The sequence below is a fragment of the Notolabrus celidotus genome, chromosome 2 (assembly GCF_009762535.1).
Source record: "Notolabrus celidotus isolate fNotCel1 chromosome 2, fNotCel1.pri, whole genome shotgun sequence".
In the NCBI taxonomy this organism is placed as follows: domain Eukaryota; kingdom Metazoa; phylum Chordata; class Actinopteri; order Labriformes; family Labridae; genus Notolabrus; species Notolabrus celidotus.
The window spans coordinates 19,964,374-19,989,944 of record NC_048273.1 but is presented as its reverse complement, the minus strand read 5'-3'; the positions used below and the strand labels follow the sequence as shown (position 1 = coordinate 19,989,944).

At 38.9% G+C, this 25,571-nt stretch overlaps 1 protein-coding gene across 1 annotated transcript; it reads right to left on the bottom strand.

Annotated features, from left to right (window-relative positions):
- Positions 1–368: 368 nt before the first annotated feature.
- Positions 369–19,675, bottom strand: LOC117829608 (guanine nucleotide-binding protein subunit beta-4). Its single transcript, XM_034707191.1, has 10 exons — positions 19,461–19,675; positions 11,687–11,926; positions 11,243–11,281; positions 10,050–10,156; positions 8,307–8,370; positions 7,856–8,018; positions 7,468–7,534; positions 7,111–7,312; positions 6,602–6,818; positions 369–4,848 (listed from the first exon to the last, which is right to left on the bottom strand). The coding sequence occupies exons 2-10, from the start codon at positions 11,741–11,743 to the stop codon at positions 4,742–4,744; spliced, it is 1,023 nt and encodes a 340-aa protein (XP_034563082.1). The 5' UTR covers positions 11,744–11,926; positions 19,461–19,675; the 3' UTR covers positions 369–4,741.
- Between the last annotated feature and the right edge of the window lie 5,896 nt (positions 19,676–25,571).

Here is a 25,571-nt window from a genome sequence, read left to right as displayed (position 1 = left end):
AAATTGAACACAAACACTTTAAAGGGCACTTTTTGGCGCATTTGAGGTTAGACACCTGTGAGTTCCCACTAGTAGTGGCACTTAAGTGAATACTTTTACGTGCTTTCTTTTGAGTGTAAGGCCACTTGAAAGTTCACCTTTTGAAATGCACTGAAAATTACACTTCTAAATGCACTGCTCTAAAGAGCAACAGGAAATGCATTTACAGGTTTAGGAACACACCTCTACTTGAAAGTGCACACTTGAAAGTGCAATGCAATGCATGCTGAGAACACGGTGGTGTATGGTCTGTAATGTAGATATTTCATTTCATTTCTTGTAGCGCACACTTGCTTTTAACCCATAAAGAAAGTCAGATCAAATATGTATTCTTGGTTAGAAGCTTTTTATTGGTTACAATTACTCATGGCAACATATCAGTATCACCAAGCCACTGTACAAATACAAAAAAAAGGTCTGGTGTGAAAAAGACTATAAAAATTATTCCATAACAAGTGATTATAATTCCACACAATAGCACTGTAAGAGATTTATCATGGCACCAAGTCCCTGGTCTTAACTGGCTTAAAAACATAAAATAAATACAATCCAAACAAGAAAAATGTCAGAGCAGTGGGTTATGGAGTCAAGGGCAGTGCATTTGTTGTGATGGTGCTGTGGTGGTGTTCATGTGACAACTAATGCAAGTGTCAGGGAGTGAAATTACTCTGTCCCTCCTATGTTTATCGGAAACTTTGAATATTTTCTCATATTATGAAACTAAATTGGACGGTCTTGCAAATGCAGTCCTGAAAAATACTGCCTTAACTTGTGCAGTGGTGATTTCTTTCACAACTGTTTTTTGAAGTTAGATGGTGGCACTGTGGGTGAAGGTTACAGCTTAAACTGCCAATCCTACCACTGCAACAAATCAAAACATTGTTAGGTTAAGTTTGAAGTACACCATAGGTAATTCACACAATACAGGAGGGGATTTCTGAAGAATACAACAATAATATGAAATTAAATGATGTCAAGCACCTTTTTAATTAATAAGTCTACAGCACTACTTCAATGAGTGAACTGCACAGGCACATAGAAGTGATACTATTCCTGGTCCAGCTGCTAATACTGCAGAATTACACAAAGAGCAAAGAAATGCTTGTATGCTGATTATAACTGTATGACATACACAGAATCTCTCTTCTTAGCTGTTAAGGGCTGAGGTGGGGTTTTTTTTCTCTATTTCAAACAGCCCATACCTGATGGAAAAAAACTTCAGGTTTATAACAGTGGTTCATTATGTAGGAGGAATATGCTTGTCAGTCTGGCACAGTTTGTAAAAATTTAAATAGGTTAACAAATAATTTAGCAAGGAGGCTCCAACATAGTTTTGAACAAAGAATGCAGATGGGGAGATGGCTAGTATGGCTCCGTCAAATGGTAAAAACGGTAGCAGAAATTAAAAATGTATAAATAACTCATTTAAAATTTTGAACTGGGAAGTCACAGTGTAAGTCAGCTGCGTTGTGCAGTACTACACAACATAGTTCAAGAGCAACTCTGGCTAATTGTAGAAAAGTCTGTACTCAGTTTTTCGTTCAACAAATAAAATATAACATATCTTAGTGGATGACAGATTCATTATTATCTTTATTTTTTTAAACTCTCAGACCGTCTAGTCTTTTCCCCACTGTTTTGAGTCTTTGTGCAAACCTAACTGGATGCTGGTAGCTAATATGTTACAAACCAGAGTGTTACTGATCTACTGATCCCCACCCCCAGAAAGCAAACATTTACCAAAATATTGAACTTTTCTTTTAACTGTGTTTTCACTTTTGACTGGGGACACATGAACACCTGATGGCAGCTGACTACAATACAAACTTTTCTCTAAAATTCACTGTCAACTCAACACTTAAGCATACAAAAGTCCATCTTCAGGTGGAAACTTCAGTCCACAGTTTCCTTTGACAACAAATAGGGTATAATAAAATCATACTCAGATGGGGTTATAATTGATGGGTATTTAGAAGGCTGGCACTGGTGTAAAGTGAGCAACATTTTGTCACACTGACAAGTTTTTTAGTTCACAGCTCAGGGTCTGTGGATAATGTTGGCACAGATGAGGAAGTAACCCTTAGATTTGTATTTTATCCATATACATAGGCAAATCAGCCTCCTACTTTACCATCCCTCCCCCCAACACACACCTCAACACTGATATGTGATAAATATCACATCCCACACACCTCAAAGTTATTCTCAGGCCTAAAACTAAAACTGTTACTTTAACACTCTCTCAATATGGATTCATCAATACAAAGCCAGATAAAAACATCAGAGAAAAAGAAGTCACTAGAATCATGGTGTGCCAAAGAGATTTCATTTGTTTTGATCAAACCTTGAGACAGACTACAAACTGTGGGGTAGAATAGAATAGAAGGCAGAATAGTATAAAAAGTGATGTAAAACACTTGCTTTAAGATGCAGTACAAAGCTGCATGTGGTTGTGGTGGTTTTCTGTAAGCATGCCTTTTAGTGTTCACGAAGATCAGAATGTGCTTGTTTTGGAAAAGCAAACAAAAAAGCAATCCTTGTTGATCAGTGTGTAAAAAAGGAAGAAAAACATTACCGTAGTCGATGCTTGTGTTACTCTCTAGTATGAATGCTATCGTAAGGCAGAATGGAGACACAATAGTGCCGCATCTCACAGGAGCACACACCCTCCTTTATCCAGCCCATATGGGTCAAACATGTATATTTAGAGATAGGCACCAGAGACAGCTGATGGATAGGTCCAACTCACGTACATTGTGTGTACAAGTCTTTTAAAAATCAAGCCTTTAGCTGAGATACAATAATGAAAGATGTGTGATGAGAGACTACTCAAAATCAGAGATACCACTTTTCTTCTATGGGTAAATAAGTCACATGTGCTCAATGGTTTACATTTGCACTACATTCTGTGAGTGGGTTTCTAGCTCTCTACCAAGTGTACATTTCCGTCTACCAAGTGTACTTTCTTCACAAGCAATACATAACAGTTTATAACTTGTTTTTGGTGAGGAGAAAATAAAATGCTGAAAGTGTTAAACCTTTAAAAAAAAAAGTAGTTTTTTTCTTTTCTTTTTTTTGTCTACAGGCTTATGGTGGCACTGGTGTGATTTAAGGGTGGCTAACATGATTTCAGCTTCATGCAGTCACCCAGTTCACACCTTGCTGACAACTATAAGGACTCTTCGATCCTTCATAAAGAAATAAAAGATTAAAAAGAACAGAACTGTGACAGACATCTTTCCTTCTCTCTTCATCTTTTCTGTAGTCCTCAGAGGCTTCGGACAGAATCACCTCAATCCTTTATGGTCCTTTAGTATATCTTCGAACATTTGTCCGTACAGGCCTAAGCGCTGTTACAGGCTCACAGGTTGAAAGCGGCTTCTGCTTGTAGAGAGTGAGTCTCTCATTTTGTGATGCCCTTCTCTACATCAGTGTCATTTGTGTGGGCAACTCAAGTCTCAACCTTAAGGAAATGTGTAGATTCTTCAGGCCACAGGTGGCAGGGATATCATGATGGGGAACCCCTGTTGAGGACCATTATTTGGATATCAATCATAGCATAAAGCTGCTGACTTGCATGGAAAGAATGTAGTCTTCAGATATTCAGCATCAGATGATTTGAAGCCTCCACCTTGAGGAGAGGCAAGACCTCCATTTACATAAAATGGAACAAAAATGAAGGTTTATCTTAGCCTAGCATTTGCTGCTTTCTACTTTGGATCTTCAACTGAATCCATATTAAAATCTTAAACTGCTTGTTCCTAATCACTATCACAGTAGTGTGATGTTTCCGCCCAGACAAAATGACTGGTGAGGAATACCAGGGGTTGTGTTATCATAAAAAATAAAAAAAACATGACAGCTATCATTCATTCACATGAATGCAGCGTTTGTAGATACAGGATAAATGGGTTGTGCCCATTGCCTGTATCATGAAGACACAAACATGCATCTGTGGAATGTGAAGTTAGCTAAGCCATTTAACATTCCTGCAAACTGTTTGATTTCTCCTTGTTCTGTCTCTGTTCGATGCTGGATGAGCAAGCTAAACTTCATCAGAAGTATCAGAAATTTTGGAAAATGAAAGAAAACTTTTCATGTTAATTTAGAGTCATTGCTATGTCTAAATTATCAAACTGACACTTATGATATGTACATTTAAAATAAACATAAAACCCTTTAAATCATTAAAAAAAACCTCAAGGGTGGGAAATTAACTACAAAAATATATACATACACATTATATATGCATATATGATGCATATATACACACATAATGCTATACATATATACTGTCTTTATATATACATTTACATATGTATTATTACACACCATTGGCATTATGGTTGTCATCTGTCTTGGTAACAGACATAGTTTCTCAAGAAGGTGACAAAACATAAGGACAAAATCTTCCGTTTTTCCTTCCATTTTTCATAACTTCTGCTTTTTGGGATTGGGAACTACTAAAAGGCTCTTATTTTTGTTTCTGTGTAATAGCTGGGTGAAAAAAAACGCCACTTGGAAAAGGTAGAAAGAGTTGGTACTTTGTCACAGGTTGGCTGGTCAGGGAGAGTTGGGAATATCTCGGCTGACGGTGTGTACCTGCTGGTCCAGCCCAGCCGATGAGTTGGGATATTAGGGGTGAGTAGCAGGAAGGGTAGTTGGCAGGCAGTGATTGAGCAAAACAAGGAAGAAGTTTGTTTTAGTTCCAAATTCGGAGGAAACTGTCCCAGGAGCCAGTGGCCACAGCCATGCCGTCTTTTGTCACACCTAAGCAGCTCACTCTGTTGTCATGGCCTGCTAGCACACCTGCACGTGAAAGAAAACACAACAGTCAAAAAATACAACCTGATGAAGAGCTATTTAAATACAATGATAGTAGTGACGAGTGTTGTAGTACTCGAGACCGGTCTTGGTCTCGAGGCCGCTTATTTCAGGTCTGTCTCGGTCTCAGAATCGAAAGCATTTTTACTCTGTCTTTTCCCGGTCTAAGACTGGGCGGACTCTGTATCTTATATCAAGACCGGTCGAGACCACAACTGATGCACTCTGTGTCCCTGTCAGTACTGTGATAAGAGAAAACACTAAACTTAAGGAGTCAAAAGAAAGGCAACAAAGACAAAACCAAACCTTCTTTGATGCTGTCAATTGTATTCAAAGCAAACTTAAATAAAATAAACAGAAGTCTTTTATTTTGTTAACTCTCATGAGGATTTTTCATTGATATATGGTCTTGATCTTATCTCGGTCTTGCCCTGCCTTGGTCTTGGTCTTGACTCGGTCTTGACTCAGTCTTGACTCGGTCTCGATCCCTAAATTGTCTTGGTCTTGTGTTGGTCTCGGTGCACTCTGGTCTCGGACATGTCTTGGTCTCGGTTAATGTGGACTACAACACTAGTAGTGACTCAGTTACTGATTACAAATTCAATAGACTTGCGTATCTTTCATTTATTAGGATGTCTGATTTTAACTCTTTTGGGATACAACTATTATCTAAGCTGGGCAATTTTGTCCATTGCCTGATGAGGCAAACCACATTAAAAATGAATGGAGGCCATTAATCAAAAATAAACAATCTAGCTTTTAAAATGTAAGAATTCGACTTCAATATAAATGAATTGTTGACCGATTGTTGCACTTTGACAATCTTCAGACTTTAAACTGCTGGTAAATTGAAACAAGCAACCCAAAAGACATCAACTTGAGAATTCAAATATTGTTGGGGATATTTTTCACAAGTTTTAACACATTCTAAGAAAATTTTAACTTAGCAAAAAATAGGATGGCTAAATAATCCTAAAACAAAATGTAAGTTACTCACAATATTACTAATAATTGCTACAATAGCAGATAACAAAAGCAGATTTTGCACCCAACAACCTTAATGCGAATTATAGTTTATTCTGTAATTGAGTGTATTCTGTAAAATTTTGGTTGGCACACTGTTATAAACGTTGTGCTTTTTTTATAAGAAATCTTGGTTGATTAGTGACCCCATGCATGTTTTGCATATCACTACCATCGGGCAGAATCCTTGTATCTCCAAAACCGCTACTTTCCAGGAAGTTTAAAAAAAAAAAAAAATTCCCACATAACTAAAACCTGCGTAAGATTCTAACACAAACTTTTTTTTAAACTTCCATCTCTTATATTTTTGAAAGCCTACTTACAGACACAAATGAAGAGCAATGGCATTGATTAATGGAAGATCATTTAAATGATTCAATATGGAGATACAAGGTTTCTGCCTGACAGTGATGATATATAACCTAACAAAAACAACACACTTGTCATATGTACAAACCAAAGATTTGGGTCACTTTCGTCAGGATGTTCATGTAGTTTAAAAAAGAGTTTCAGTGTATAATACATCAGAAAATCACTTGGCAAAGCAACAGTGATATCATCAAGTATATATAAAATATCATATCCTTAATCAAGACGGGGGCCACACATTAATGAAAGATAAATAATATTTTTTTTCCCATAAGAGAGGGCCTCCTCAGCTGGCATCTGAAATAATTGAAATCATTAAAAAATATATACAAAACTTGTCACTGACCTGCCCTCTCGCCTTTCAGAGTGTCCCAGACATTGCAGTTGAAATCATCATAGCCGGCCAGGAGTAGTCGGCCGCTCTTGGAGAAAGCAACGGAGGTGATGCCGCAGATGATGTTGTCATGACTGTACATCATCAGCTCCTGGTCAGCACGCAGGTCAAAAAGCCTGCAGGTGGCATCGTCTGAGCCTGTACCAAAGGCATTCCCATTGGGGAAAAACTGCAAGGGAAGGAATTTTACAATGAAGCAGAAGCAAAGTGAAAATGTCTGACTATTGGTTTGTGTTTTAAAGCCCCTTGAGGAGCCTTAGTTTCTTGCTTTTCCCAGAGACATAACATTTACAGCCAATATAAATCTATACACAATAGATGGTGGCTTGATCTTTTGCCACGAGTAATACTTGATTTCCACTGCTTTAGTTTACCACAACAAAAACAAACTCAAGCAAGGACAGCCTGGCTACCCAACAAACAGCGGAGGGAGGTTTGTGACTATAGTATCTAGTACTCACGGCGACAGCATTGATGTCAGACACATGGCCGGTGAAGGATTGCCTGCACATGCCATCGCGGATATCCCACAGCTTGGAGGTGGCGTCACAGGCTCCAGACACAAAGGTCTTGAAATCTGGGCTTAGAGACAAGCTCATCACGTCCCCTGTGTGGCCTGTGAAGCTAGTGGCCTGCTGGCCTGTCTCGATGTCCCACAGTGCACTGGAAAAAAAGAAAATAGATATTAGTTTAAAAAAAATGTCCCCTGAGGCGAGTACACAGAATGGGAAGGTCGTGTGTGAAACAATTGTTGTGACTTTACATTAAACATTTATCAATATGTCAGATTTATGTGGATCATTAAAAGTACGGCTTACCAGGTGGTGTCACCAGAGCTGGTCAGAATCTGGTTGTCATCCAGGAAACGACAGCAGGACAAGTAACCTGCAGATAAACAGAGGTTGAACATCAGATAAGGAGAATCGTGCATTGCCTTATCAGAACCCATGGGTGAGGCACCTAACTGCTGAGTTGCTCATTAGGTCACATGGTGAGTCAATAAGTCTTCACACGCAGAAATTAATTTTACAACTAAAAGACTTTTAAAAAGTTCAACACATGTAGGACTTTTTATTGGCTCTGTGTGTGAATCTGTCTTCACTATCTTTTCTGAACTCTGGGCTAAAACCTGCATATTTGAAAACTAGCAAAATACTGACTATCTGTTTTAATATAAACATTATTCATAGCTGGCCCTGTGCCTACCTGTGTGCCCCGGTAGCTCTCTGGTGACCCGCACATTGCCCTCACGGGTCTTCAGGCTGTATATGGAGCATATGTTGTCCAGCCCCCCGCAGGCCACATAGTTCCCAGAGGGGGCGTAAGCGCACGTCATAACCCAGGAGGAGCGCAGAGGGATGGCATGCATCTGAGAATGAGAAGAGTTGAGACTCACTTGTTCATTAAGCACAGAAAGTAAGTAATGTAAAGTTCAGATGTTAATTAGGGGCTTGGAGGTCAAGTTGTGTTTCTCTTCAGAATGTCTTCATTTGACACATTTCAGCTATTTCTCTGAGCTCTAGAAGTGAAATGATGTTTTCCTCCATAAGGTGTGGTTTCAGCAACACTAACATTATAACATTGTGACAAAGATGATGAAAAGACAGCTGAACTGAACTTTCAGTGCTAGAAGTGAACACAAGCACATTAAGCTTACCTTATTTGTTGTATAGCTGTCCCAGATAATTAGCTTTCCATCTTGTGAGGCACTGACAAGTAACCTGAGGAAACGTAAATAGAACAGCATGAAGCCAGGCTAATGTGTTAATATCCATTTTTCATTTTTGTAATAAAAATAAGGCAAAGAAAAACTACAGCACATGCATCTGGATCACTTCAAGCCATGACAGACAGCCACCTTCAAGACTGTTGTGCTACACTCTCTGAATCACTGTAAGGCCTTTGACAAAAAGCATTCAGCGTGAGCTCCCTTACTCCTCGCTCCTGTTTTACTACATCTTCACTCATCCTCCTCCCCTCCTGCTGGAAGTCTCCTTATTCAGCAAAGCCACTCACTTTTAAATGTCTGCTCCATCTAATATTTATTACGCAGTTATGTAAAAGTCCCTGCAGTTGGGAGGGAGGTGGAGGCCTGAGGGGTTGGGAAAGCACCAGAAAGAAGCCGAGGTGGGGCAGCGAGAAGGGAGAGCGGGGAGGGAAGACACAGAAGATGATAAAGTAGAATCAGTCAGAGCAGAGTAAAGAGTTAAGATGGTGGAGATGCAGAAACAGCTGGAACCCCTTCCCCCTCCCTCCCACCCTGACTGGGTGTTTCCTTCTCTCCAGGGACAGGAAGTTGACGGTGCTATGCTACAATCAAGAGGAGAGCAATCATGCTCAAATGTCAGTTGCTATATACAAAATAAACACTGGCCTCCAGCTGGGTCACCCAGAGGGTGCTTGGTACACAGATGCATACATTGACATCAACACACACAAATGTGCACAAACAGAACAGAATAGCCTGGATTAAAAAGCCAGTACCCCATCGGTAACAGTATTTAGCTTTGTAATTTCAGATTGTTAAACTGAAACACATGTTTTAATAGTGAAAGAGAGAAGTGAATCATCCATGTTTTACAAAACTCCTTACTACACCACAGAACAACATTTTATCTACACCTTCTTCCAGTTCAATGTCCACAGAAAACCATCAGTGCACTACATGGATACTATTGCAAAATCAAATGTGCTCATAATAGCAGCAGGTAGGTGAAAAAGCAGTTTGTAAGTTTTAATGTCAATGAAATCATGGAGACTTCTACAGCTATGCTCAAGTCTATTCAAAGGGAAAGTGTATCTTCAACAGAATTCTGAATCCTCAGAGTATTGTGAGAAACTTTTAACAATATTAAAGTCTTACAAACTGCATCTTTAAAGGAAATATTGAAAAAAGCTGTGGTGGCTGCTTGTCTCCGTGCCCAGTGAAGGTCATTACTGTGATCATAGTGAGGGTGCATTACAGTGCGAGCACGCAGTCAGTTGTACAGTAGTAGTGGAGGTGGCAGCAGCAGTCAGTTATGGTGGGATTAGTCATATTAGTAGAACTGTAGCAGAAATAGTATTAATAGTAGTAGTGGTAAGTAGTAGTAGTAGTAGTGGTAGTGGTAGTAGTATAGCCCCACACCTGGGACTGCCGTCACTGCCCCAGTGCATTGCATTTGGAGACAGATGGACAGAGAGAAAGATCAAGAGTGACACAGACATATTTAACTCAGGGGAATTAGGAATTAATAATCATCTATGTAAGCATTGAGGCTCTTTTCACAGTCATAAAACCAAAACAACACTGATGATTACATTAAGTTTCCTTCACTGTGACTCAATATGTACTACATTAAGAAATAAACCTGAATAAACAGGATGATTTCCTATCCAGTCAGTAAAGTAAATACACTACCTGGAGTCGCTCCCCCAGTGCATTGCATAGATCTTGGCCAGGTGGCCCCTGAGAGTGCGTCGTGTCCGCATCTGTATCCGGCCCACTGAGTCCAGACCAGCTGTGATCTGCCAAAACACAGGAAGAAGTGTCAGCAGCCACACTTATGGCCTAAACAGTTATCACCACAAACACACACAAACATCAGTGTACAGTGCACACTAGCAGAGACAGCAAAAACAGGGATAACATTACTAACAAAGGACAAAGAAGTTATGTTACTGAATAATGTGTTTGGGGATATTTATGTGAAGTCAGTGGCAATGTGTGTTTGTACATTCGGACAGGCTGCGTAGAAATCCTAACACCTCTTTTGACGCTTCTGCTACATTATTATTAAACATTGTTTACACTGAAGGAAGTGAAGTTACAACTTTCCAGCCTCAGGTCTGTCGACATGTGAATGAAGCTACAACAGAACTGAACCGACGATATAATCAGTTCCTTAGTTGAATACTTAATTCATGGTTTCAGAAAGCTGTTCTGAGCTGTCTAAGGGCTTTGCCTTGTGAAAATCTACAACTTGTATTTTATAATCAGAAATCATCATATTGTTCTCTTTGGATCCGTGAGGTGCTGTATAATTTGAAGCTTGAGAAGCTTAGGTTTACATTAAAAGGCTTGGTGAAATCATTTCATGTTACTTGGGATCCCTTTTTGAACTATATACATTCTCTAGATTTCTCCTCGGAGTTGGAGGACTGATGTGTGCAATCTTAACTTACTCTTTGTTATTTGTTTTATCTAATTTCTTCCACTTATTTATTATCATTTTTATTGGTTTTTTTTTTATGTATCTATGTATTATTGTTGTTATTTTTTGTTGAATTGTTGAATGGCCTTGTAATGGGTGGTCGTGGGGAAGGGTGTTGACATTCAGATGTTACAACTGATGTCTATTCTTTATTTTTGCACCTTATGTTGTATATCCCACTGTCTAAAATGTTGATAATTTTCTAAAAATAAAGCTGGAAAAAAAGAAATCATCATAGTGTTCATGGTGTTGTTGACCATTAGAAGATAATTCTAAAATCCATCATACTCCTTAACTTCTCTCCTTGAGAAAATACTGTTTATATAAAATTAGAACAACTGCACGTGAATATACCATAAAAAGTGATAAATTACTTTATTGATCACATTATGAATCTTACCTGTGACAGAGTTGAGTCACTGCAGGCTTTCCTGGCATCCTGCAAAACATAAACACCTTAATAACCGTCTTGAGCATACACAAGATCTAACAGTTGCTACAAAACAAAATGTGCTAATGTCCAAGCCTGTTCATAATGAAACTGAAAGTAAGAAAACCTAAGAAAAATATCTGACTCAAACTGCTTTATGGTAAGAGTCTTAGCATGTGCCAAAAGTGATTGAGGAACATAATTTTCAGTTGTTACAAATCAATCCCCCAGATTTCCATAAGTTAGTTTCTACATGAGAACAAAAAGTGGCTGACTGACAAAAATATTCTTTGTGCTTTACTGTCTACTCCCAAACTATGCGAGTCAAAGCTTACAGTGGCCCACTGTACAGCCCACACACGCACACACACACACACACGTCAACGTAAACAAATGTGTAAATTTGTGCTCTACCCGGATCTGATTGCGTAGTTGCTCGGCTTCCTGCCGCAACTGTTCCAGCTCGCTCATTGTCCTTCTGCGATGTGTTTAGGCCACGCTCCGTTCCAAATACCGACAGGGGTGGGAAAAACCACACGTGCCCCAAACCCGCACTCACTCACTCACTCACACACACACACACACACACACACGCACGCACGCACGCACACTCTCACACACCCACACACGCTCACAGGCTTTACCAGCAGACACCTGCAAGACAGAGACAGAAATACTATGAGTTTAACAGGCAGACTGGGAGTGAAGGATGAGGACTCTCTCAGACAAACACAGGTATCCTGTATGGGTTCAGACCAAAGGAGGGTGCTGCAAAGGGTGGAGCTAGCTGGGTGGGGGCTCAGAGGGTGGCTCGGCTCTTCAAACACCCCCAGTCTGGTTCAAAAGGCCATCTGAGCCAGGATCTGACCTTTCCTGACTCAATCAGTCTTTTGTGTTTTAGCACTGTGCCGCTTGTTCAACTCGCCCAAAAAGAGCCCGGAACGTGTGTGTGTGTGCGTGTGCGTGTGCGTGTGTGTGTGCGTGTGTGCGTGCGTGCGTGCGTGCGTGCGTGCGTGCGTGCGTGCGTGCGTGCGTGCGTGCGTGCGTGTGTGTGTGTGGTGAACTGTGGGTAGATCTTCACTGAACAATATACAAGAAAGAAAAATGTATGTTTATGTAGAACTGCATGTTTAGACAGATGCTTAATCCGACACACTAAATGCTGACATTTCTAAATAAATAAATAAATGTTCATACACTGTTTGCATGTACATGCATGCGATTATATGTGTGTGCATATACATATGCAGGCTACCACTTCCTTTACCTTGGGGAGCCTGAATGTGGGTCACAAAGCACTTAGACACTCTTCAGAAATGTTTGGACCACGCCCCCACAACCCCCCACTTCATTTTCCTGGCTGTTTTATAGTCTGCTGCTGAAGTCTACCCCTCTGAGATTAAATTTTCAGTTCCAGTTTCTATAATTCAACAATTAGAGCGAGTACAGCCCTTCCTCTCTACAGGAAATCATGTTAATATGGGAAGGAGGTTGTTTGTGCTTCATCCTCATTTTTGCAGAGTTTTTAAAACCATTGGTTATCAATTCAATGGATAATAAAACCTCATAACTTTCATATAGTAGATAATTACTAAGAAAATGAATAATACATTTAGTTTCCATGCTGCTGTGATTTTTTTAAGCAACTGAACATGTGTGGAAACTCCTCTTGTAGATTCACTGTTCACTTGGTTTTGGCTGTTGTGCCTTTACGGATGGCGTGGACTGCTCATTGTGGACACTCATCTCAGCCACAGAGATCTTTGACAGTAAGGAGGCATCAGGGACAGTGAGCATTACAATGCTTTCAGCTGCCCAGGAGTGATGTCACTCCCTCCTCCGACTGACGCAACTCCCCTGAAGAGACGCCCTCAGCATCGGCTCGCCTGTGATGTGGTGCTGCCCTATGACTACTATGGATCCATTACGCTGTGTAACTCTGATATCTGCCACGTCATACAAAGTCACGTATGGACTACTAAAACAGCTGATAGAACTCACTACACTCTGTTCAATATTTCAATCACTCATTTTCAGCCTGAGGCTCTGAAGTGAGTGGATGAAGTGGAAAATAATGCAGGTATGATGGAGCATGTCACTGAAATAAAGTATGTGCAGGGAAGCTCTGATGAGTTATTAGACTGGCGGCTCAGATTTTGGCACGCCTTGGCAGTGATTTACAGAAGTGCCATATTAGACGTCTTGTTCAAACCTGGCAGAAAAGATTGGTCATTTAGAAACCAAAAACAGGCCACAGATTACCGTTTAAGCAATCAACCTCGTCACCACAGAACTAAAAGGCTGTCATACAGTCAAATGGTTCATACAAGATGACAAGTTAAATGATTTAATACCAGACACAAAAGTTAGCAGTTTCATATGTGTATGAGTGCGTTTCTTCTCCATTTGTGCGAGTGGAGTCATGCAGCACGCCAGCTAAGCCAAGAGAACAGAACAATATCAGGGGCTACAAAGACAGAGCTGTGTGTTGGGGCTGCCTATTGTTTAGTATGTGGCAGCCAGCAGCAGTAGATAGGGCTGCTTGGCACCACCACAGTTGGGTCTCTGAAACTGGCAATAGTGGCAATTATTGCTGTTACCCAACTCACATAAAACAACCAAGACCCATATGTAGGGTTGCAAAGGGGTGGAAAATTTCAGGTAAATTTCCATGGGAAGTTAAGCTGGGGAATTTTGGAAATATTCCAAATTGGAAATTATGGGAATTAACTGGAGATTTAATGGAAAGGTGTCATATACAAGCATAAATATTTGTTTTGTTATAAGGAGACATCCATCCAAAATAATAAAATTAAAACAGATTTATTTGTAAGTAGACTTTATCAAGTGTTAAATATTTTATTGAACAATGAATTCTTTCATTGAAGACCAATATATGAATGTTGAGTTAAATATTACGCAAATAAAAAGTGCATGTAGGGGGGTGGTCTGAATAGCCCTGCAATAAGCAGTGTGCTGTGTGCATGTGATTGAGGAATAGCATAGATATTCAACTGTACTTTCATGAAATCTGGTTGTTTTAGTCAGGATTATGCTAAAATATATTTTCCCCAACTATATTTAAGTTCCCTATTAAGAGCCAACATCAAATTTAGTAAATTCCTGGTTTATTCTGGTTTATTCCCATAAATTATCGTTAATTCCCATGGAAAGTTTCCAACTTTGAAAATTCCCGGAATTTGCAACCCTACCCATATGCCCATCTAATGTGTCGAATGCACAAGCTCCCATGTCTGAACTGAAACCAGACAACCGCAACCTGTATAGAAATAGATGTATGAAGACAAAATCACCAATTCTACCAATTCTGGGTTGAGGTAATCTATTAAAAAACAATAATAAAGAATATGACATAATTATACATGGTTAACAACTTCCACTGTAACACTGTATGCTCAGTTGTGATTCTCTGCTTCATGTTCAGCAGAGAGTATATTCAAAACATTGGGGTTGGGATTGTGGTGTGCTGTAAAAACTATGTGACGACAGTGTTTCTAAACCACCCCAGGCACTGTTTAAATACAAATACAAACACCTTGGATCTCTGCACTGTATGTAAGACTGTGCATTCAGGTTAGCCAGAAATAGACTTAGATGGACAATAAAAAAAAATCACGTTTGTGATAATTTCACTTCATGTTTGCTCTTTGTTGGTGAATTCTTACCAGAGGAGTTTTTATGTGGCTAATAGTCAGATCCTTGGTTGCATGGTGTGCCTCTAACTTGAAAACATCATCAAACATTAATCAGTTATCCATTTTCCCCATTTTCAATCTCATTAAAACAAACGAAACTAATAAAAATACATTTTTAAAAGTTGGAAGGTATACAGCCAGGTAGGCTACACGATGAGCAGAATTAGTTGGATCACAACAAAGGGAATCAACAACTATCTTGAATGATTCAAAAATGATAAATTAAATCTTTTTTTGTAGCAAAAATCAGAAAGAACTCCCGTTTGCAGTTAAGTTGTCCACTGACATCGGTTTCTCAGAGGCCAATGTCGATATTTAAAGAGTAGGTCGGCCGATGGCTGGTATATAACGACATCATGTTGCTTTTTGTTTTATTTCATCAAAAAAAAAATGACATCCATTATTCCAGGCAATATGGTTGTCTTAGCCAGCAACAATTTTTCCATGGATTGTTAATAATGAATCTAATAGAAAAATACATTAGATTATACAATAGATTTCAGAAGATGACATAGAAGCAGTATTAGACTGCTGTTTTCTGTTATGCTTCACTCCAGCATAACAATATATTAAACACTAACCAGTGACTGTTTTAAATGTGATATGAAAATGTCATCGTTTAGAGAAGAAGATGGTGACTGAGAAAGTTTGCCGCAGAATGAATGCAGGATAGCAGAATAGACATGACGGGGAAGCACCAACCTTGCTGGACCTCGCCTCTAGTGTCTGCAGACAAATAATTGTTTACATTTTTTGTCGGCGAGTGCAGGCATTGTCCGATGATGATTATTTTAAAATACCAATAATCTGCATGATTAATCTGCAAACCGATCATCAGTCTATCTCCATTGCAGTTTCTTAAAAGTGAGGAATTGAATAGATTCTGTTTTCCGTCGCGTTAGAAAAAAATTCACCCCTGTACAGTGTGTGCCGATAGAGAAATTACCTACGTAGAGCCAAGCAGCTTTTGAACCAGGCTGTAAACATGTTTATTAATGCTGCAAAGATCGTCTTTTTGAATTGGTGTGTATGCGGTTTCCAGGGTTTCTGCAGCCAGCCTCAAACGGATTCTCAATGAATTGCAGTTTATAACACTTCCTCATGGGCTTCATAGTTTGAGACCGGAGGTTGCCGCTTGACGTCAACTCAGAATCCATTTTTCAGTATTGACTTTTTGCCATTTCATGTTCAGCAAAAATTCTAATCAATCAGAAAAACAATTAAGAGGTTTTTGAAAAATAAATTGATTTTAATTTGCGGTCCTTGGGCGTTTTTATTCTGACGCACTTTTCAAAGAAAAGAGTTGAATCTTGATTAACAATGGCTGTAGCACCTACAGTGAAAGAGAGAGACACGGGGAGATCGCCTTAACTTCTCCATAGTAACATCATTGTCAGAAATTGTCAATGAAGCTTGCACATACTCTAACATACTTCACTCAGGAGACATTGTCCCTTCAGTGTGTGCCCCTGCTGACTCAGTAATAGTTTGTGTTTCACAGGAAGTAATCAACCAGGGGACAGTAAATGTTTAATTTGACAAAAACAAAAAACAAAAAAAATACTTTTACAAAATCAAATTGAACTTAAATTTGTAAATGAGAGCTTCTTCTGCTGCTGTGTCACTTAGAGTTAAAAGTCAGTCACATCTTCTTCACCATGATCTAATGCTGGTGAACAGAGCAGCAGGTGGTACAGGCAGTGCAGCTGCACCCAGAGCCACAGGGGCCCAACAACATGAAATTGTCAGGAAGTTAAGGAATTGACATTATTAAGAGCCAGGTCTGAACGAGGTCTTGCATCATGACCAGCTGTGAGTACATTATGTATCATCATCACAAGCATGATGTTAATCTGGACACAAATGTTCTTGTTTTAATTATAAAATTAGAGGATTTTGAATTTCAGGTTGCACCAAACCTAACATTTACTACATATGCACTTTCTGTTTAGACAGTAAGCTATCTTGATGTTTTCTCTGTTTATATCCGGTTGTGTTGTCAAATGTTAGGATGTATTTGACTTATAACATATGTATTATTTCAAAGGCATCAGCCAGACCAATAAAAAATTCCTATTTTTTCCTTTTAATTTTTTCAAGATTCAAGATTCAAGAAAGCTTTATTGCCAAGTGAGCTCTCACACACAAGGAATTTGACGTGGTGAATTTAACACTGGTACTTAACAAGACAGTAAGGACACAACAAGACAGTAAGGGAAATAAATATATAAACCTAAACACAAATCCAAAAATTCTATAGAAAATCAAAAATACTATCTGTACAAGGTATAGAAGTACTTTTAAAGACATGAAATAAGTTAACTTAGCCTAAGCCAGAGTGCACATTTAATAAAAAATGACGTGTACACCAGCTACCAATATGTTTTAATTATGATGTACACTCCTCAGAAATTCAGAATATGACGCACTGTTTCTCCGGTGATTCATTTTAAATTATGTTGAAGTTATCATTAGTTTATATATATCAGAAGCCAGGAGTGTATTTTGCATACCTATAAAAGTGATCAGGAAACTCCCCACTGCCAGTTATGTGTGTGTAAGTGAAAACTGGAAGCAGCAGGGCCGCTCCACCAGGTGTTAACTTGTTCAGGTTACCTGCTATCTATTCAAAACATTCAGAGAATGGAGGAAATACTTGGTGCGATTCCAGCAAGGTAAGAGGCCAGGTTTCTTCCTTACTGTCAGCTGTGTGATCAGGTTACATGATTATATGTTTCGTAACTGCTAGTAAGAATATTTGCTGTAACAAAAAATCACTAAAAAGTCAAGCCCAACATGGAGTCCCAACGTGGAGTCCAACAAGATAAGAAAACAACTCACTTTGGCTATTATTGCAAATAACTACAGACACACAGGAACAGACTGACAGATATTCAAGTCAAACTAATACATGTAGAAATAGCAAGTTAGATAAGACTTGTTTTCATATCTACCACATATACCAAAGTAAACCATGACCATTTTCCCTTGGGTTTAACATGAACTGCTAATCTAAAGCTGTAACAGTTATAAAACAGGTGTTATTTAACTCTTGTCACACGTTACTTTCTCTGAGGTCAGATATAAGTTTGGTAATATTTTTTTAAATAATACCCTGATAAATTCAACTCATGTCCAGACTAGTGGCTGTGCTGCAACTCATTTCTAAAGAAGTCTTTACCGTATTGTTTATTATTTCTGTACTGTATAAACACAGATTCACCTGTTGATCACTTTTCATTTTATTGACTTGCAAATGCAAAAAGACCATTTTTATTTCATATTCAACAATATGAGTAACAATAAGACTGAACCATGAGTTTTTTTAAATTGAAAACTGACCTAAAATGTTAACAAACTAACCAGTTGATAAAGGCTTTATTTAATTAATTTGCTCAGATTGCACAGAAAGAAGAGCTACAATGTTGATGGTGTTACAAGAATATATCAAAAGGTATAATTGTTTTGAACTCAGATTTGATGTATATGGAAAGGTGTCATTTATATAAGCAGTTCTTAAACAGAGCATCATACTGCCTTGTTTACGACTACTTTTGAAAATAAAGAACTGTACTACCTGTTTCAGAACAGTTCTCACGGACATATCATTTCCACTACACAACATTAGAAGTATTTGGCTAGTGTTATTGAATAACATATGTATTCTTCATGCCTTTAATTCCCACTTTTTCTGTTTGATACTGTACATATTTTAAACCAAGCACCCAACTATACTGCCCTTTAAAACTGATTAAAGTGACAATGGTATGAATGCATCTACAGCCAAAACTACTAAAGCTGATGAGAAGTATTTACCAGCCTGTAGAGTGATAACATATGGCTATATGAAAGATGTTCACAAACTTGAAATTCAAAGTCTGCATTACCCACTCGTGTGACTTTTGTGGCTAGGGTTTGTCAACAGCAGCTAAGACATAAACCATCAGCTTTGTCATAATGAGACAGAAATTAATGATCCATAAATCGTGTTTATCAGAGTCGACAGTGATTCCTGTAACCAACAAATTGCCCGAGCTGCGCGCCTCGTCCAGGCACCAGTTGCCTCTCGGATAGAGGACTGGCATGTATATTTAATAGAAAAGAGAGAAAGGCTACCAAAGGTATCGTGTGATCTCAAATGAGCAACTTGGTGAATAAAATAGGAAAAGATGAATTGTGCGTCGACTGGTGAGAGTTAGTGTCATTAGTTCCGCCTGCTGAGAATCGTTTGACAGCCAGTGAAAGGCCGCGTTTGAGTAGCAGAGAATTCTCCGTTTAGAGAGGAAAAAACACCATTGTGGTAATAACAGAGAACAGAGCTCACATTGCCACTCAATGGACAGATAATATGTCAAACGGATCAACATTTTGGCATTAACTTTCTATGTAAAAAAAAAAAAACATAACACCGCCGTGAGTAAAGCAGGAAATAGCCTTAAAGCCATCAAAATATCAAGACTTCACGTCCTTACCTGAAACAGGCTTTCGGGCTCTGTGCGTCCTTTCACTTCGAGTCACACCGGTGTGTCTTCAAACGACAGCCATGTTCCTTTCAGTGAGAGAAATCATAGAGGGAGAAGTCTTAATTTTATAACAATTTAATCGGTTTAATGGGGCACAAGCGAGCGCAACACGGGTCGGATTAGACTAAAATTTTTCACCAAGCAAGCTAATCACCACACCCATGAAAGTGGGAACATGGCAACAGCCTACGCTGAGGGGTGCGCGGTCCTAAGCAGATTACTCTTTTTAATATATAACCACTAAGGCGAGATATGAAACACCAGCTCTTTGTCAAACATTGTATATTTGCGTTTGTGCTCCAAAGCAATCAGTTATTGCCTTCTCTTTTATAATGGAACATCTCTGAACTGGGTTGTGTAACCTACTATCAAGATGGTACCGTCTGTCAGCCCCCTCAACAAAAAGGAACCGAATGGGATACAGGAAACAAGTATTAGACCTGTAAAACCCATGGTAGTAGTAATAGTAGTAGTAAGGGAGTGATTTTAAAGGACTGCAGCCCAGGTTTGCAAAGCCACGCTTTAGGTTAAATAAATCCACTCCTTGGTAAACACACTTACTAACACGTTGACTAAACACAGGAGAGCCCTAGGTAAACAGTACAAATGTTAAAGCTGGCAATAAGGAAAGAACAGTATTGTTTCACTCCATGGAGATAATCCATTACCAACTATGATTTAACTTGTACAGTTCAAACTTATAAAAATACACTTTAGTTCAATATCTCTCAGTGACAAAACCATGTTTTATAAGGAGATGTGTGATGACAGCTGCACGCTTGAAAACCTCAGACACATCTGAATAAAAATACAGCAGCTGTTCAAAAAGGACATCCAACAGTCTCAAACATTGTCTGTTGGTGGTTAGACCATTAAAATATCAGCTTTGTGCTTGTTTAAAGGTGGTGACATCCATCATTGTAAATTTATCTGATTTCTTTCTGTAAATATTTTGTACAAAAAAAAAACCTAATAAATAACAAATACGTAAGTCAAACAGTATGCACAGTTATAGCTACAAAATATATGTGCATTTTTGTTATTGCAATGCCATGGTCATTTGACAAGCCTCTTATGAGCCTATAATAGTTTTAAACAAAATGCTCAGAGCTTTCTTCTTTCCTGCTCTTCTCTACTCTAAACTATATCAAGGATTTTTTTCCGGTCACAGTTCATCCCTGATTTGTTAATGAAAAATATAGTGCTCCCAGACTCAATCAATTGATCTGTCCATCAGCAGATGGTTAATCTGGAATTATTATATCACTTCATTTGTATTTTATTTTGTAAGCAAACAGGCTAAAGATAACAGGTTGAAGCTTCAAAACATTTTACCATTACCTTTTCTTTGATAACAAACTAAACATCTCTGGGTTTTTGACTGTTTGGCCCCCCCCAAAAAATTAAAGATGTCATCATGGGCTCTTGGGTTGTGAGATGGACATTTTGAATTTGAGATTTTGACCTGAGATATGTTGTTTTTTTCTAAATCAATGAAATAGGCAGCACATCAGTAAATAATGTAAAGGCATACTGGGCTGATGATAGTAATCTCTTTAACCAAATCACATAAAAACTGCAGAAATTAAGCTCAAATAATAAACAGTACATCCAGTAGCCTGTCTACAGTATGAAACCGTGAAAAAGCAGCTCAAAATCCAAACTTGAAGCTGTTGGGGTATGGATTTTGCCAGGAGACAGCTGTGCCAAGTGTCATCCTGGCACACCGCAGTTGGTCTGCATTTGGCTCATTGAAAAGGATCCCTCTCCATTAGGACAGGATGAATTTTTAATGGGGCCAATGAAAGGGAGCAGTGGGATAGGCTTTTCCATATCTCTGCACGAGCCACAATCAATGGAGGGAAGATGAAAGTTGCCCAGCCCTTGGTTTCCTTTCGGAGTGGTATGGGGTCAGATTAAGTCTAATTGAATTCACACACACACACAGCAGTAGTTTAGGTGTGTCAGACCAATTTCCCCCCAAACACATTATTAGGATTAGGATTAGCATGATAGCAGACACATATGTTGTGGTTGATTTGTCATTAGTGCAGCTAGGAAATGGATGATATTAAGATGTGTTACATTATTAAATAGAGCAATGTAGAGTGCACCACACTCATGTGTAACTGGACTCATCTTAAAATGGGAAAACTGTATTCATGCCGCTATAGTTTATAATCTATTTGGCAAAATATCATCACAAACTAGAGAAATTGAGCAATCCTTTCTGAACAATAACCACACATCTTCCCATTGTCCCTTTATTTTCCCAATAATCTTGCTGTCTGGACCATTACTGTTATTGTAAAATATATTTAGTATGTAACAGTGTACACACTAGATTTATCAACAGGTTTCTGTCATCATTTCTTTCTAAGGTGAAATTATCTTGATTAATCCAGAACTTGCTGTTCATGTGAAGTTACTCAACATCTTAAATGGTTGCTCAACCATAGCTCTCAAGCATACAACATCAATTCTTCAATATTTAAATTCTAATGACACTACCCAGTTTAACTGACAACCATTTACTGACATTTTTTTTTCTATTTGGGACCAGAGACTAGATTTGAATTATAAAATTCTTAATAAGGAGTCAACTCTTCTGTTCATAGCCCTGGGAACTAAAAGACTAAATAAATAAACCAGCTGAGAACCAGAGTCAAGGTGTCGAAAAGCACATCTTTAGCCAATCGGGTCCCTTGGCCCCATTGCTTGGCAACTGAAAAGAGAGGGAGGGAGCAAATTGACACTGTAAAAATAGCACATCAATAGCCTGGTGTCTGAAAAAAAAAAGAAAGACACACATGTTGGTGGGGCTATAAATAGCCTCTGGAGCCTCGAACAGGTATGGTGTGTATAGTATATCAACTTCATTGTTGCTTTTGTATGAGACATTTTTGCATCGATGCAAATTCTGCTCAAAGTACTGTTACAGTCAGATAGCTGAACCAAATAATTTGAATGTGAAGGTGGTTTCAAGCCTCAGGAAAAATAACAAGCTGACCTCACAGAGTCCATTCATTACACTGGAAAAGGCACGTAACTAACAACAGGATTGCATTTGTAGGTTTAATTCTACTGTTTACCATCATTTGCACAGATGCAAAATGACAATGGCATCAAAAAGAACGTCATCCTGTATCCTGATTTTGCATGTCTTACCACAACATTTTCATATTATTAAAATGAGTTGTAGACATGTTCCTTTTGTGCAGCAGATACGTTGAGAGAGAAAATGGCCAAAAATAGATCTATCATGGCCAATACAATTTCAGTACAGCTCAAAAATGAACCCAATATGTGGGTTGATCGAATAAAGTGGAGATAATGGGATGTCAATCTGGAGCAGCATCTTGTTGCTTATTTTTATCTGCACGTTCCAATTCTTTTTTCCGCTTTTTACCCCCACATGTGGCGACGCACCTCAACGACCTCCATGTAATATTTCTACTTCATCAAAGGCAATTAAGAGGTGTAGCAACAGTAGAACCTTAAAAGGCTTTATCAGGGTCGTCTTATCCACCAGACATCTCCCGGGGAGGCTGGCCGTTGCTAGGGTAACCCTCACAAATGGCAACTGACGTCAAGAAGGTAGGAGAAATACCAGGGAGAGCCAGAGCTGCTATGCATAATGGATTATTGAGAAAAAAAAGAGCCCTCTTGAAGAGTGCAAAGTAACTTAAAATATGCGTGCTGTGCAGGGCTCTCCACCTCTTCTTCCTCTCTCTCTCTTCCTCTGTGTTATAAGGAATAGATGTTGACAGTGTCAGGATTTTACTTGCTGACTGGCACAGTTTTGGCCCGATTCAAATGGTCCTCACTGCTGATGGACTATCTCTGCAAATGACGTGTCTCCTTTCCCCCATTGTAATCTAGTGCTATCATTTACTCTGAATGGACCTTGCCCTTTTATGCTTAAAATCTAATGTACATCTACCTGTACTGTATTTCACTCAATCCAATCCAAAGAAAAGACACTGTACACAACAGCTTCAACCCCCAAGATGATCTTTTGTTGGTCATGTGTAAGTACCAGCAGTTTACTCTGTCCCTGTGTCACGTTCTTGTCTAATCTCAGTGCTGTCTTTGGCCCATGAGAGACTGTCACAGTTGCAGCTTGCTGAAGAGCCCTCCTCATTGTTTCTCTGATAATGCCTCTCATGCTGTGTTGGAGTCACGATATCCACAATCAGAACACCAACAGCTCAGAAGAAGGAACATGCAACAGAGAACTGACACTGTGTCCAAGTGAGACAAGTTTTCTGTCATACTATGGACGTTATACTTACAAGTCCATCTGCAGCCAGATTAGGTATTCATATAATGTCATTAAAACCTCAAATTTCAGTTTGACTTTTCTTGGACAAGAGCTTAAATTAGTGCTTTATCGTCCATGTAGCTTAAATGGTGTTTCATCAACACTAAAACATAGCATGCCATAAGCATTTATATTTACAACATGAATAATATCCAGTAATTTTCTGTGACTGAAATTCAACATGGTCTAAAATGCAACATCATTATCAATGCTACACCTATCAAAAACATTTATGTAATTATAGTCCAGTTTAGATTGGACAGCCATTCAATGTGTAGAATGTACACCAAGGAGTGAATGAACTGCAGAATGAGCGGGCCCTAAGCTTGAATCTTTTGATTGAGGGAGAAGCTTTAGATGAAATGTGCAAAGAGAAGAACTGAGAGTGTTTCAGTGCTGGGGAATCCCAGCCACTTCTGTAAATCAGGGTTGCGATAAGTAACACAAAGCTTAAACTAACCTACACTGAGTTTCCCAAGAAGTGAATCACACAAGTCATATATGGGAGAAGAAGCATTAAAGGAAGTGAGGAACAACCCTGATGTGCTAATGCCACCCTCTTTCAAATGGCTGCCATTACAGCTGCAACACTATGACACCAGATGATCATTAATTTATAACCATGAGCTTACAATTACTTTGACTTGACATTTTGGTGCACCACAGGTCTGAAACATTAGATAAGACCAAGGTATTCCCTCAACAAACACAACCAATAGTGTTAGGTCTCCAGATCGCTTTGACGAGCTCACAACCCAAAAACCAAAATGTTCCCTCTGTTCATTTCTGCAGCTGTGGATTTACTGTTAGTTTTGGTACACCAGTCTCTGTCTCTATCAAAATAATGCTTCTAATGCAGATATTAAAACTTCTATAAGTGCTTTCTCTAAGTCAAAATGATTGTAAAGTACACCTATGTACTTTACAATTTACCAAATTATACCGTTAAAAATCATATTAATCTTGGGGCAGTGGATCACAGAGGAATGAAACCCAGAGGAAACACTCACACTCATGCTTAAATACTGCAAATCCAGAAAAAAACATTGAAATCTACCTGATTCCATGGAATATGAGTAGCAGAGGAAGTGGGCGTTATCTGCATACGTCCTAAACAGCATGGATTGAGTCGTACGGAGTGCTGTGGTCTTGTTTCTTCCTCTCAGCTGTTTGTGTGTGTGGATGCTGCTGGGAGGAGGAGGAGCAGTGAATGAAGAGAGAGAGAGAGGCAGAACTGGAGTATGAGGCAGAGAGCAGCTGAATGTGCGTGTGTGTGTGTGGGGGGGGGTAGAGTAGTATTTTTATTAAAGGGACAGAGTTTATTTCTGCAACACCATGATGAAGATTATGACAGGATAAGTTACATGGATTTGGGGTTTCTTGTGGCAAAACAGACTTCCTGGATGGGTTTACAATAAAAACAGAAAACTCCTACATGTCCTGCACTTCTATATTTAAAGTTAAATATGCATGGCTTGTGTGAAGAACTTCTTAAATGGATCATGTTGTTCTGGGTTAAGAGGAGTTGGCATATGAACACCTTTATCCTTGTAGTTCTGTGGTATTTATACTGTAGAGGACAAGAAAGGTTACTTCTAAGAGAATACAAATCCTTACTGTGTTCTATTTGTTAGAGGTGATAAATGAGCACCTGATGGTACTTTTGAATCTCTTGTGGCCAATCAATTTAGGAAAAATGTCATCGTCTTCCATCGAACAATGGTTTATAAATCTAT